The following is a 16,610-nucleotide window of genomic DNA, read 5'->3' as shown; positions in this document are numbered from 1 at the left end:
TGGTAGAGGAGATGTATAACACTTGGACTGATTTAAAAATATTTTTTTTCCGCATTAATTATGATGCATACCCATGCAAATCTAGACATTGATACCGGTATATACATGTAAGTCAAATGAGGTTACCGACATCGATTGCTGCACAAAACAATAACAACAACAACAAAACAAAAGCAAGTCAAAATGAAGGTGTTGGTTGATATGAGGATATAATATTAGATTAGTCTACGGATGTGTTCTTTATGAAAACCTGTGACAGGTTCAAGTGAAAAAATAGAAATGTAGCGAGTTTCATAAAAATGATAAGCAAGGGAATGATTTAAGAACCAAAGAGTATGCCGTCATAAAAACGAAACTGTGGTTCTAGCTCAAAATCGACTAAACGAGGGCAAAATAAACAAAACAAAAAAACATAACAAAATCTAGATCCACACGGAAACCCCTGAAAAAGTACAGGGAGAACAAACATACTGTGTTTTTCTAAAACAATACATGTCCCCTACCGGCCCTTGTTAGCTGTTATGGTTAAGTGTCTAAAGTTCGATCCAAATCCCTCAAATAATGAACGCTCTAAAGCCGTGACAATGATTTAAAAAAAAAAAAAATATTAAAATGGTGACCTTGACCCAGCAACCCTGAGACTGATACTTGTCTGAGATATTATGATTCTAAGTAAAAGTCTGAAGTTTGATAAAAAAAAAAATCCCTCAAAGGATCCACTGCTGAAAAGTATGTTCTAAATATAACTCGACCTTTTCCGAGATATTATTTTATTTCATCATTGTGTAATGTTTGTTCAAAATCCCACAAGAAATGTTGCTGCATAATACACATTTATGTTGAATGGTTTCCTCAGACAGACCAGCAGCAAGCTATGTAATAGTACAATAGTAAAAAATAAGTAATACTTTAAGTTTTGATTGAAAAGGGCCGTTTTATTGAAACGACTAAAAATAGAACATACTGTTACAATCCTGTAATAGCATCTTAAAGAATACAACTTGCTTGCTTAAGTATTTAATCAAAGCATACAAAATAATATTAAATTTGTATACACTATTGTAGTGAGGGGACCAAAAACGCCCCTCACCGAAACAAAACAAAAGTTACAAATCATGACATGCCAAACCCAACAAATGACATGGGCGGCGCAACAAAAAGGGGTGGTGGCGGGTAAATCAATATTAAGATGGCGCATTAACCTTGACCCAAAAACCCTGAAACTCGTACTTGATCTGTAACTACTCATACTGAAGTTACATACCAACTTTCATCAACGTACCTTGAAGCATGACTGAGAAAAGTGCGGAAACTGAATTATGGATCAAGGTAAGGGCCATAACTCTTGGAAAAATTAGTCAAGCGAAACGATTGTCGAACTTGATGTGAAGGTACTCACACTTAAGTTACATACCAACTTTCACCAACATACCTTGACGCATGGCTGAGTTCGACTGAGTTGACGGACTGACCGACAGACAGACACAGACAGACGGACAAAGAGGAAACCTATAGCGCCCCCCCCCCCCCCCCCCCCCCCCCCTTTCCCGGTTTCCCGGTAGGGGTTTAATACTCATTACGATAGTACTTACCATACAGCCAGGCTACCGATAAACACTCTATCAACGTGAAAAACAACGGTGGGAGTGAGCCTATATACCAATCAAATAGCTGATACAGGTACACTCCTGCCTGAAACATAAACATAACAATATAAATGAGATCGAAATAAATGATAAAATATGCAGCAATACATATCCCCGATCGGCCCCGTTAAATTAGTTACAGTGACCTTGACCCCAAATACCTGGAACTCGAACTTGTCCGAGACATTATGGTCCTTGAAATTCATCTTGATTTAACAGCCCTGAAATTCGATTGGTCCGAATAACAATTATTGTCTTTTTTATTAATTTGTCTCAAATTTGATCCAAATCCTTAAAGGAACGAAGCCGCAAGATCGCTGTCAATGATTTCTAAAAATAGTAGTAGCAACCTTGACTGTGACCCAATTTCCGTGAAACTCAAATTTGTCCGAGATATTTTGGTCATTTGTAATTGTGTGAAGCTTGATCAAAATCCCTTCAAGGAATGAAGCAGCTAGAGCGCTGACAAAAGATTATCTTAAACTAGCAACAGTGATCTTCACCCATTCATGAACTTGTCCGAGATATTACAATTATGGTTCTTTGTATTTTTGTTAAGTTTGATCAAAATCACTCCTTGACCTTGACCCGACAACCCTGAAACTCGAACTTGTCCTTTGTCATTGTCCAAATGATGACGTCACAATCGATTTATGACTGGCGCATCCAATGAAAAACGCTAGATGGTTAATTACTGTAGTTGCATATTCAAACATTACATCGGCGAAATCACGTTATAACAGACGTTATGTAATCAATACATATTAAAATAATTTATGTTTGTTTGTCTTCTGTAAATTTCAGATCCGATTGCGATTCTACTTCTAGTACATCGTCTTTTTAAGTATGGTGTTAAGACTATATCATAAAATATTGTAGATAGCAAAATTACAGCCCACAACAACAATAACAACAACAAGTTTATTAAATAGATATATTTACTGATTGGCACACATCAACCACCAAAACAACAACAGCAGTAACAACAACAGCGGCATAAACAGCATCATATTCAACACCATCATAAACAACAACATCAGCAAACAACATCAGTGCCAACACCACCACTATTAACAACAACAACAAAAGCATAAACAATATCACCATTATCATCAACACCAATAGCAACAATAGCGGCATAAACAACATCACCGTCAACATCACCATCAGCAAAAACAGCAACACACTGTCAACACGACCACCAACAACAGCAGCAACAGCAATAGTATAAGCAACATCACCGTCAACACCAGAACCACTAACATATCCAACAACAGCATAAGCAATATCGTCATCATCAACACCACCACCAACAATATTCGCATAAACAACAGCAACACCATCACCTTCAACTCCAATAACAACAACAAAATTAGTAGCAGCTGTAATAATAAAACCACTCTATAAATATTAACATCTTACCTGTGTACAAAATGGTAAACTCATAACAATGCCGATCATCGTTAGACATGCTCTGAAGAGAACTTGTTTTTTAACCAGGAATGGGAAACAGTCCTCGAAATACACAAATGTGATCTCCGTTAAGACGAACTGAAAATGATAGATCAAGTGGAGAAGTGTTTACACAGACATCCTGTATAGACTAAATTAATTAGACATAAGTATATCAGTAATCGACAATAAAAATACTTTATCAAAGTTATAGACAAATAGCTATAATAATAGAGATAACATAATTTGCAATTTTTCGATATGTTGCTATTCAATTATATGACTTTGGTCAAATTAATGATAAATATTATTGCATTACATTGGCGAAATCGATAATAAATTATTACATTAATTGTCAATTGCATTACTCTTTCTTAATTGATAATACAATTGTCAATGTAAATATGTTTATCAATCATCAAGTATGTTTCTTTTGCTTAATCTAGTTACTCGAAACAACTACACTAATTGTCAATATACGCCTTTCTCTACATGGTATGAGAAATTTACTTGACCGTCCACTCCTAGTGTCAGCATGGCGATGAAGAACAATACTGCCCAAAGGTTGGGAATGGGCATCTGTGCTAAAGCCATAGGATAGGCCACAAACCCTAACCCGGGACCTACAAACAAATGACAATAGAAAATAGGACTACAGTTATCTTTATACGATCATTTATATTCGGTGTTGATATTATATATTAACGCAGATGTCAAGGGGAGGGGGGTAATATGTCATTATACCTTAAAGCAATGACTGCCATAAAGGAGTTCGAATTATTTACCATTCTTTCATATCTGGTCTGACCAAAAAATGTATTGTACTTTAAATAATTTTCCGTCTTCAAATTGGATTCATTATCAACACTACAGAGAGGTGATTTTTTTCTGTTTAAAGTATTGCTCACTGCTTTGTTTATTCGGGACATGGTGATCAGAGAATCAAACAAATTTAAACATAAAAACACCTAGTATTAAAGTATATATTATATGGAACTCATAAATTAATTCACCATATACTTTCTACGAGGGATGATTGATATGTTGTGAGCCGCGAAAGAGCAGTGATCCAATGTTTGCATAAAAAGGTTTAACACCTAAGGATATCCATAATAATAATAATACTTGGAAAAGACTTTTATGTTATGTTATGACTGACAGACGAATCACAGAAAGATATATAGCCAGTAGAGTTGACATTTCACTGGAAAGAGTACATTCCATTCTGACCGAGGATCTTGCAATGAGAAAGCTTTCGACCTGATGGGTAACACTATTTCTGACAGTTGTTCAGAAGCACACCAGGCGCACATTATCGCGTGTTAATCTTAACATTTTTGAGGAAGATCCTGCCAACTTTCCTTTGAGATTTGTCACTATGGATGAAAAATGGGTCCATCATTTTACCTCAGAGGCCAAACAAGAATCGAAACAATGGAAGCACCCTGCTCTCCTCCGCCAAAGAAGACAAAGACTATTCCATCAGCTGGGAAGGTTGTGGCCTCGGTTTTCTGGGATGCAGATGGTATTCTGCTGATAGAGTATCTCCGAAAGCGACAAACAATCAATGGCACATACTATGCTTCACTTCTGAGGCAGCCATGGGAAAATATTATACTTAAGCGCCGCGGAAAGCTCACTTTAAATTGTGTTATTCCTTCAGGACAATGCTCATGTTCCCATGTCTGTCATTGCCATGATTGAGCATCCGCCATATTCACCTGAAAAACAGCTCTTTCAGGCACACACGTTCAGTCTAATGATGACGTCATACATGCAGTGGATGACTTTGTGAACAGCCTAGAAAAGGAGTTCCATAAAAGTAGCATTGAGGCCCTTAAACACCACTGGCAAAGGATATAGATACTAAAGGGGATTATGTTGAAAAATAATACAATATGTCAGGCAAAATTCAAATACTTCAGTATGAGGCTCACAACATATCAATCAGCCATCGTATATATATATCATGAGTTCTCTATTTTTCCATGTGCATGTGATGCATAATGGAATAGATATGAGGTTTGGCCAGCTGTTGCAATTGTTGATATTGTTGGTGAATTATTACCAAATGTTGATAATCAATTATATATTTTACATGGAAGTAAACATTTTACTGAAATAACACGTGTTCACATACATAAGAAAATCACCGCAAAACTTCAACATCTGAATACTGTAAACAAATAAATATTCGCGAGCGCTTTATTTTCAATGTTCTCCACCAAGGTAATCGCGAAAATTAATTACCAAAAACAGGTTTACTGTGCATGCCTCGAATACTGCACTAAGGTGAAACCTGATAACATTCGTCATTTCGTGAACGTTGCCGCTGCGTACTGAAATATGAGAGTGAAATCGCAAAAACTTTACCGCAATGAAAATTTATTTATTTACAGTATAAACATTTTAAAATCTCAAGTGATTGTCGATTACTCACCCGACTTGACGACTTCTGTAAGAGGAACTTTCGCCTGATGGGCCATGAACCCAAATGCAGAAAAAATTACAAACCCAGCAAACACACTAGTTACTTCCGAAGCGATTGCCACCATAAAAGTATCTCTGTGAGGAGAGATATAATAGCATGGTAATATGGGATAAAATGAAAATAAAAAGGAACAACCTTTTTAAATTACCAAAAGAGCACTTAATGTAGAAGGGACTAGGGTTCCGATCTGTTATATGAATCTATGTCTTTGGTATATGATGCATTTCATGATATTTAAAATGCCAAGGTTCTATTTTCCGTGCACTAGCTGCTATTCATTTGAAGATATTTAAAGTATTGTAATAACACTGAAAAAAACGTGGCCAACATATACCATGGCAAATTACACGTAGAGTAGAGCGCATTTTTTATTATCAAGTATGAAATCAAATAATAATTGGGATTGGGCATTGTGAGTATTTATATATACTTATCGTGTGTAACTAAATCTGTACATTACATAAAATAAGACTAAAAATATTGATATCATATTTATCAAATCGGTCATTTCTTATATTTTACTGGCTAAATATAATACGATAGGTAAAATAACTTGTGGACGCAAAAGAAATTTTGCAATATATCTATTTCAGAATCCGTTATTTTCGTCATAGAATTATGACGTCAAAGCTTTGCTGTTTACACTTTGAAAAGGCGTAAACAAAAAAACAACAAAGAGGCACCTTGTCCATGCATGGACATACTGTTGTGGTTTTAAACTTGGTAAACTGTTAAATAGCTAATATGGGCTACAATAATGGCCTTCACCTTGAATATTACCTGAGGCAGTTGTTATTGAATTTGTTGTATCTGGATAGTGTGATGTGAATTCCCCAACCAATTCCTAAGGAGTAAAAGATCTGTATGGCAGCTTGTATCCAAACCTGGAAAGCATAAACTACAAACAAATAAGTCAAGAAAAAACATAAGTTTGTCCATATATTGCTGTGCTTGCTGCAGTATTGCTGTGTCTACTAAAACTCTAACCCACAGCCTAACAGAGAAGTAACGAGAACAAAATTCTCTGCATAACTCAGAACCCTATAAAAACCGCTGAATCAACAGGAAATATCAAAATCTTAACTTGGCGGTTCTAGTGTTTTTAGACGCCCAACACAAATTTAGCTTTTGACCTCAAACAAATTCGTGATTCATATGCACCTTATATAATATAGAGCATACATGGTTAGCGTCTTAAGATATAAGCTGTATTTTGGCGAGGGAATAGAAAGACAACAAGTGGCGAGCTTTGGCGAGCCTTGGCGAGCCTTGATGAGCCACTTTTGTCTTTCTGTCCCAAGCCAAAATTACAGCTGATATTCTAAGACACTGACCATGTATTCTATTTATCCTGCAATAGTCATCAAAATTAAACATTTTTAAGTGAAACGGTATCAACAATGTCCCAAATATATTCGCCTTTTGAATGTTGTTTCACTTGGAAAAAGGTCAGTCGAATTGACGCACGTGCTAGGATTCTGAAATACAGGTGTTTTCCGTCACTGCCGAATACAGCAAAAACATATGTGGTAGGTGTATTCCGACAATGCGGATGACAGTTGCAGGATAAATACAGAGACTACAGAGACGGACTACAGACAGGGAGACAGTGGTTCACCTGTTGGTTAAACAACGAATTGTCAAAGACAAAGACCATTTCATCGCGTGTTTACCAACAAGAATGCATGCATGCTAATGACTTACCTGGATATTTAAAAGAGTCTCGAAGTCCGGTTTTATGAAAAATACAACACCATCCATGGATCCCGGTAATGTAAGATTGTGGACCAGCAGGACGAATAGGAGTATATAAGGAAGTGTGGCCGTCACATACACTACCTGGTATACAGGAAATGTTATTATATCAACAGATAATCGACACATTCAAAAAAATACTTATTTGAAATAATCTGCGAACAAAAATATTGCTTTGCATAGAAACCACTGAAAAAAGAAAACAGTACAATGTATAAAACCAGGTGTTCCGAAAGGGTTACACAGTAGCTATACTGTTTTGTTTATAACCCAAATTTGTCAGACTAATTCATATGTATAATTTAAATAAGTATATTCGAATTCTATTCGCTTAAACTATATTTCACTTTTTTTAAAAAGGTGGAATCTTCTCAGGTGGAATTTCGACACGTTTACTCAAATGAAAGTCTTTAGTATATAATCAAAAATGCGAAACTATGTTGCTGGTATTTTGTATAGGGGTAGTTTTTGGTTGTATGTTTTGAACTCTATTTTTGACATATTTTGGGATTCTTGCTTGTTCAGGTTTAACTGCAAGTAATAAAATGCTCTAGTATGTGTGAAATGGGATGCTAATATTTGGTATATGAGGGTATTATGTTTACAAAGTAACAACAAAAACAAAGACAAAACAAAAAACGACATCAAATCTATTCTGTATAAATACGACTATATCACCTGTCGACAAGTTTTTCCATCAGTATTATACTATATTACTTTTCCTGACGACTTGATGCCTTTGATGATACACAGGTAAACGATGACCCAGGCCAGGATTAGACTCAACACCAGGTTTAATTTGAGCGAGCCAACGTCTTCTAGTCCTGAGGATATGCCAAGTATCTTGTACCTAGATAACGAACATACTATGATTCAGTTATGATTATTTAGATGTTAAGTTTTTTCACTTTCATTTTAAAATATTTGATACAAAATAATCTTTTTGCTTATGCTATAAATTCACATACACTACAGTCTCTCTACTTCAACCAACAAGCGTGACAACTCGTGAACTCTCCTTTATTGATACTAACATCCTGGATTCAACATACAACCTAAAAGAAATTACTGGTAATATTGTGTAATATTGGGAAAAAGTATATAAGTGGATCCTCTCTGTGGTCATTTTTTTTAAATATATCTATTTCAAATATATCATGGTTTTTATATGATCGTTTATTATTTACTCTCGTGAAAACATATGATCATAAAACATGTGAAATAGGAAATCAAATAGTCTTCGATATTTCATAGATAACACTCACTGCCAGAATTCCTCCTCAGCGCTATGGCCTTTTGTTTCTCGGTATGTCAAATTCGTCAGACTTGAAGTTATATTCGACGTGCTACTGGTATTTCCCTCGTAATTAGCTGAATAGTTATGCAGGTCATGATGTGTGATGTTACGACTACTGGCATTCCAGTTAGATACATTTGCGATCAACTGTGGACGTGCATTGTCCATGGCACTAAAACAGTAAGGCGTGTTCCATTCGTTTCCACACGTACTCCAGGGTAGTGGGTTTTGGAATGTGTGGTACATGTAGTTCATCACCCACGTCATCAGCATGACGTAATAACACACGGTAGGTATCAGCATAACCTGGATACCGAAACCCATTCCTGTGTAGGTAACAAAATCAATGAATATATCGTATATTCTGTAATCGTAAATAAACAAAATAAGAAAAAATATAATTCGTTAATATTGCATTTGGGTAGGCAGATCAATTTATTCTTTTGAATGGTCCAAAATACACTTCAAGAAAATAGTTAAAAATTTAAAGATAGCTTACTAGTGATAAAACAATAGTAAAAGAGGTCCAAATCACTGTGTACAAATTATGAAATTGACTGTTATTTCAAAGGTAGCACAACTGTGGATATGTAAAATGAATTGTATGAAAGACACACTGGTACATTCAAATAACCAACCACAAAATGCAATCAAATTTTAAAGTATTGGATGTTGGATAATTTTTAAAAAGCATAATAATATTACTTCTGTCTTTTTAAAAGTGGGGACATTTACCCGACACAGTAAAGTTATGCTGGGCAAAGTAGAGACTTTTATTATTATTATCAGCCAAATGGGGAAACGTAATAGGTATCAACACTTTGGACCCTTAATATCACTGACGAGTCCTAGAAGGACTTAACATCCGTATGATGAAGTTTAATTCATTGTGTCTCTACTGTATCTAACTCTGAACTTTTATTGAAACGTGACAATATCTGTTTTGTGTTTTTTTTTAATTTAGTAATCAGTGGCAATATTACCTTTGATGAGTGGACAATAATTCCAGACATCTCTAATTGCTTTCCCGGTGAACTGTCCGAGTGTCGCTTCCAGGAAATACACCGGGATGACCATGAGGAATAAAATCAGTACATAGGGTAGCAGGAACGCACCTGGAAATATACATCTGAAGTTATACCAGTTTCAGTTACATTTTCGTCCCCACCCTTTACACAGGTTCAGTTTCGTTCCCGCCCTTTACACAGTTGTAACATTTTCGTCCCCACCCATTACACAGGTTCAGTAACAATTCCGTTCCTACCCTTTACACAGTTTCAGTAGCATTTCCGTTCCTACCCTTTACACTTGTTCAGTAATGTTTTCGTTCCCACCCTTTACACATCAATCTGGACATTCTTGAGATAGTGTTCATATTTTAGATAAAATTGGGATCGTTATTATGTAAAGAGAAAATTCGTTATCATCAAAGAGTGAATATTATATCTTAGATCCTATATAATCATGTAGAAAAGAAACATAAAAAGTTGATTCCTTGTGATGTACCCGTCGTAATATTCCTATGATGTTAAAATGTCTTACTCAACCATAACTACAGGTACATTCTGAACATTAGTTATTTGTAAAATGCAAGTTTCAGGGGAATACATTTATTTTATATGTATTGCACAAAATAAGCATGCCAATATTTTCACAAGTGTCTAATTTGACCGGATATTGTAAAATTATTCGCAAACACCATTTTCATTTCAAAGTCAAAATAGAATCAGTGTTTATACGTATATAAAGCTGAATCCGGTCTAACAAATACTCAAGTGATCATAGCGGCATGGTTATATTTCAGGTTTGTGTGACTTATCCATTGTTGTTTTATTTCATGAAAGTTTTGCTTGTGAATCAATTTGATTACTGAGATATAAGGGTTAATTTATTTCAGCTTGACTTTAAAGTAATTAATATCCCCTGGTGGGTGATCTTAAGTAGGTCATGCCACAGATCCAGTGGACGTTTTGGATGTTTAAGAAATAACACTCAGTCATTAACACACTGGTTAGTGAGCTTCTATTGTCACTGTAATAGCTAGGTTATTTAATTTCTTGTCCGACCAGCTACATACACATGTAATTTATGGTGTAGACATCTTATCTGAAATAGGTAGCATTTTATCATAGTTTGTCCTACTTATTTTGCATAATTACAGACGCATAACACTGTATATATAATATTACAGTAAAATAACTGGGTGTTTTTTTGGGGGGAGGGGGTATACTGTTTTTGTACGGTCTTGTCCTCCCATGATTTATTCATGGATTTCAACGAAAATTTACACACGTTATGCATGACATGTTCTTGTGTTTGCATGAAAGCCATTAAGTTTCTTAATTTTTTATCGGAGTTATGGCCCTTGATGCCACTAAGTGAGACAAATATTGCCCGGACTACTCCTTCAAACACAGTTTACCAATATTGACATACCTACACACGAATGTTAGCGAAAACGTTGAAATGTGCATGAAGGATTCTTTTTCTCCCAGAAAGTTTAGTCGCCATAGTAACAGGTCGCTATACACAGGTTTTGTGTATTGACCAATAGTCGATTAGTTACTTAGTTGTCATTGTCGCAAATGACGGGTAGCGGAGGTGTTATAGTTCAAGTCATTAATTGAAATACCTCCAGTTATGCCATATTTGTGTAATGTTATTCACAACCGCCATTTTTGGTAAAAACAAGAGATCTCAGAGGGATCTTGGCGCCCACCATTGAATGATCTTCATAGGTTCCATGTCAGATTGATCTTTTCTCCTTTTTTTCCCTTCCTATTACTAATCTTTATAAATTGAGAAACATCCCTCCAGTGCTTTTTAAACAAGGGAAACTTATATATGAAATTTGAGATTTAGCGATAATGGTTGTCTGTCGACAATGTTTTCAGATTGGTCCAAACATGCAATACGACGGACCAAGGAGAACCTACATATGAAATTTGAGAAGGATCCCTCCAGTCCTTTCTCAGAAATAGCAATAACAAACTTCAATTGTCAAAATCCAAGATGGCTGCCTGTCGGCCATGTTGCTTACGGTCGGTCCCAAACTGCAATATACATAACAACAGACCAAGGAGAACCTACATATGTATTTGAGAAAGATCCCTTGAGTACTTTCTCAGAAATAGCAATAACAAACTTCAATTGTCAAAATCCAAGATGGCTGCCTGTCGGCCATGTTGCTTACGGTCGGTCCCAAACTGCAAGGAGAACCTACATATGAAATTTGAGAAAGATCCCTTGAGTACTTTCTCAGAAATACCGATAACAAACTTCAATTGTCAAAATCCAAGATGGCTGCCTGTCGGCCATGTTGTTTTCCGATCGGTCCCAAAATGCAATATGCATAACTAGGCACCAAGGGGAACCTATATATGAAAGTTGAGAAAGATCCCTTCAGTACTTTCTCAGAAATAGCGATAACAAGAATTGTTTACGGACGGACGGACGGACCACGGCGATTTGAATAGCCCACCATCTGATGATGGTGGGCTAAAAAATCAAAGTTTTTGCGTATGTAAACTCGAATCCGGTCAAACAATTTCCCCTATTGAGTGCTAAAGACAATTGTGTGCATAACGGCATGGTTGTTTTTCGGTTTAGATTATTTATATGACTCATAATTGTTCGCTGCTGTATTTAACCCCGAAGTAACTCTACAGAAGAAACTTTCAGCATCTACAGCAGGCTACTGATTATTTTGAGTAGCCACATACAAGCATTTTGGTATATTACATGACTAGTTACGTGCAATTTTGTGGATATTTCTGTTTGTGTTTTGAAATTCAACATTATTTGTTTATAAGTATCCCTGATGAGTATAACTCTCATAACATTTCCGTCTTCTTTTAAAAAGTTTACCCTGAAATAAATTCTTAGCCCTTGTCCTTATAATTACGTCTCCTTGTATTATCTTGTTTAGTCTTCATGTGGAAGAGGAGTTGTTTTACTTTAGGAAAAATTTGCTTGTGAATAATTCGATTACTGAGATAAAATGGTTAATTTATTTCAGCTTAACTTTTAAGTATTAATATCCCCTGGTGGACGATTTTAAGTAGGTCATAGCACAGATCCAGTGGACCTTTTGGATTTTTTTTAGAAATAACACTCAGTCATTAACACACTGGTTCGTGGGCTTCTATTGTCACTGTAACAACTAGGTCATTTCATTTCTTGTCCGACCAGCTACATACACATACAATTTATGGTGTAGACATCTTATCTGAAATAGGTAGCATTTTATCATAGTTTGTCCTACTTATTTTGCATAATTACACACGCATAACACTGTATACATAATATAACAGAAACTAACAGTAGAGATTAACAGAGGCCCATGGGCCTTAACAGTCATTTGTCGATAAAACCCCTAGTACCAATGAAGTATATTTTTGTAGTATACCTAAAAAAGATAACACGCAACTCTTGATCTTGGGATTATTCCTGGTGAGTTACATCTAAATCCTTCTGATGGCACTGGAGAAGTTTTTAAAATGTGATTTTCAAAATAGCGGTCATCTTGAATTTCGAATCTCCCCGGAAAATAACTATTGGGCAGGAACATCTCGAGCCATTTCAGGCCAATTTAGCTGAATCCAACCGGCGTTTTTTTTTTTTTATAAATGAGTTGTTCAGGAAATTTATGATTGCACATTCATGTTACAAAATGGCTGCCGTGGCTGTTTTGACGAGGGCAAAAATGGCAACATTTTGTCTGGTTTCTTTCTTTAATTTAATTTTTAGCTGAACGGCACCAATGGAACTGGAGAAGTTTTAAAAATGTGTTTTTCAAGATATCGGTCAACTTGGATTTCTGACCGACCTGAAATATATTACCATCTCAGGGTCATTTTAGGAAGGTTTCACACGGAATCCCACTTGTGGAACTTAAGAAAAAGTTTGAAAGGTGTTTTTCAAGATGTCGGCCGTGACGCACAGATCCAAAAGGTAAAATACCTAGTCAGGACCATCTCAGAATCATTTCAGGCAGGTTTGAGCTAAATTTTGGAATGTATTTTTGAATATTGCAGTCACGGCGGACATCTTATATTTCGGTTCGAAGCCATTTTCCAGGTCCATCTCAGGATCATTTCAGACAAGTTTAAACTGAATCACACTTGTAGAATGTGGGAAGTTTACGGATGGTGCACCACGCCGAACGATGCTCAATGTCCTAAATATGCAGACGTTGGTTAATAGTTTCAAGCATTATTGTTTGCAGAAGTTCTCAAAACCATTTATATACTGATCGACTTTCAGCTTTCTATTCAAAACGTTATTAACATTTACTACAATAACATTAATCAAGTTGACTTGATATATCTCTAGACATTCAGCGTGGATAAAATATATACTTACCTCCGCCATTTTTCATACATATGTAAGGGAATCTCCAGACGTTGCCGAAGCCCACTAGACAGCCGAGGATTGTTAGTGTATAATCCAACTTGCGGCTCCATTGTTCTTTCTTTGACATTTCTCTCTTCTCTGCATACATTCTGGAATTGTCCTCGTTGTATGAAACTGCTGACATTTTGCAATCCAACCTCGTTTACAAGCTGTTACAGTAACATAAATGTAAGAACATATGTTTAGGTTCTGTTACATATTGTGCGTACGTGGACTTCAGAATGATATTAATAATACAATTTTCAACAAGCACCTAGACGGAACGAGTAAGATGACGATCACTTTAACGCAGTTGATAAGATATGTATCTCCTTCTATCTTGATGACCATTACTGTCTTTTCTAAACATGCAAATGTAGTTTTAACCAATGTTCCTCGTATTTTTATGTTTCACGGCCCATGAATCAGATTTCTCATCTACCTGATCTGCATTGACCACGTTAAAATATAGTTCGCGACAAAGAGACGAATATCATTATTGCTCAGTGAAGGAGACACGGTAAGCATATAACAAAGAGCAAACATCTCATGTAGAACGTGAATATGGTGTAATCAAAGTGATGTATATTTGAGATTTTTAAATCCCCTCCCGGGCATTTTGTTTTATAAAGGTAAGTTTTTTTCCTAAAATGAGTTTTAGAGGAAACAGGGAATTCTACTTGGGTCAAATATGATAAAATCTTCAAATGACAGTTAGAACCCAGCCACATGTATCATCACAATCATTGAGTTTGATACGACTATTTGTATCACTGATTTGTTATATACTTGGTGATATTGCATACAATTAAAGTTATCCATATATAAATGATACATAAATAAAAAAAAAAACATTAATCTTATTTAGGTAATAATTACTTAAAGGGTCCTGATTATGAAATCTCTTTGCTGCATTTCATCAACGTAAACTTCCTTAAATGATTGATGTGGAAGTTGTTAAGTTGATCTGTACATATGACTACTAAGTTTAGAGGGAATGAGATATACAAATCCAGCATCTCAAGCTTATAGTTCGTAAAGAATATTTGCTAATTTTGCAGCCTTTGAAAAGGAATGTGTCTTATAGTTTTCATACTTATTATATACTGTGGAACTTACCCAGATTTTCAAGAAGGAAAGTAAATGTGATCTTGAGGCGCGCTGGTTTGACCAACTCGCGAATGCATTTGGTCCATACCACAGAAGTAGGTACAGATGAATGTGAACAAATATTGTTTAAGATCTGCTTCGACAGATTCGCTATCGCTATCGGCGACTATACAACAATTTGGCAAGTCGGGAGAGTCATCGACTGCATGATACCCGTGATGCTCATACTCTTCGCAGCAGTTAAGAGCTGAACTTGATGGTGAAAGCTTTGAGGTAAGCAGAGGATTCTATATGGTGCCCTGTTACACAAATACGGTAGAGCACTAGATGTTGCACACGACCCTATCTTCGCATCCGAATGACTTGCGAAGTACGTGGGATATGAAGAGGAAAAAACCTTAAATCTATGTTCTGACTACAAGGACCTGTCGCGTTGACCTTACCGTGTAACGTAGATGATCCAAGTTGTGCAAAGGTATGTCAACCTGTTCATAACCTGCGCACGTACACATTGTGGAGTCATCATGTAAGCTTAGAATTGTCTTTGAATTCGATATTGTATGTTCTTTACAGATGATTCACAAAATAAAAGCGATTAGGAGAGAAAGTCAAGTACAGTGAAAGGACTTTCAAAAACATCGGTGATATAGATGTAAATTAGTGTTACATAATATAGTGAAGATTACCGAGGCTGGTCTCTAAGATACACGTTCAATGTGCCTATACAAACAGTTTAAAACTAACATATTCATTCGTTAAAATGTAGACGAGTACAATTTGTACGTTCATTTTTATATTTTAAAAAGTGATCTTAATCAGTTGAGCTGATCAAAACATGTTTTAAATCTCAAAATTGATTAAATTCAATATTATCGGTCGTTTGGATAGCTTGTAAAGATAATTTTAAGTTAAACGTTATCTAATATGTCGAAAGTCACGTTATTAAAGTTGCCTGCGAGAGTAAAGGCGATAATAGAATGTAAAATTATGAGAAAGCAAAATAGAATCAAAGCACAGATGTCGCTGATGAACGATGAAACCAGGGTTAATCAGTTATCGATAGGGTTAAATGGATGGAAAATATATCAAACACTCGGAGGGGAGGAGTAATGTTCAGCGGTCAAGTGTATGTAATGTCTCATATAACTTGACAGCTATGACCAGTTATTTGGTGATTTACCTATTTAACTCTGATATCAGTCAGGCGTATGATATCTCGCCTGTACACAAGGTCAATGTTACAGCTATGGCTTGGCAGCAGCTTACATTATACTGATATATAAATTGCAGACGCCTATTTAAAAAACTCTTAAGATCCAAATATTTCCATCCTAGGCTGATTTTGTAATGACAAGGTAATATGTATATCAATATGCTAAGGTATCACATATATTATATACCAAGTAAAAACATACTCAAAATACTACATTTATTTTACATCAAGAAAAGAATCAGGCAAACATAT

General features: G+C 35.7%; 1 protein-coding gene across 1 annotated transcript; it reads right to left on the bottom strand.

Annotated features, from left to right (window-relative positions):
• Positions 1–2,682: 2,682 nt before the first annotated feature.
• Positions 2,683–14,180, bottom strand: LOC117324638 (sodium- and chloride-dependent creatine transporter 1-like). The gene is made up of 10 exons (XM_033880563.1): positions 14,006–14,180; positions 9,625–9,756; positions 8,610–8,967; positions 8,062–8,194; positions 7,294–7,428; positions 6,370–6,473; positions 5,539–5,663; positions 3,609–3,721; positions 3,069–3,197; positions 2,683–2,832 (listed from the first exon to the last, which is right to left on the bottom strand). Exons 1-10 carry the CDS (start codon positions 14,178–14,180, stop codon positions 2,683–2,685), a joined length of 1,554 nt encoding a protein of 517 aa, XP_033736454.1.
• Between the last annotated feature and the right edge of the window lie 2,430 nt (positions 14,181–16,610).

The sequence above is a fragment of the Pecten maximus genome, chromosome 3 (assembly GCF_902652985.1).
Source record: "Pecten maximus chromosome 3, xPecMax1.1, whole genome shotgun sequence".
NCBI lineage: Eukaryota > Metazoa > Mollusca > Bivalvia > Pectinida > Pectinidae > Pecten > Pecten maximus.
Note: the sequence above shows the minus strand (reverse complement) of the source record. Positions and strands in the feature narration are given on the sequence as shown.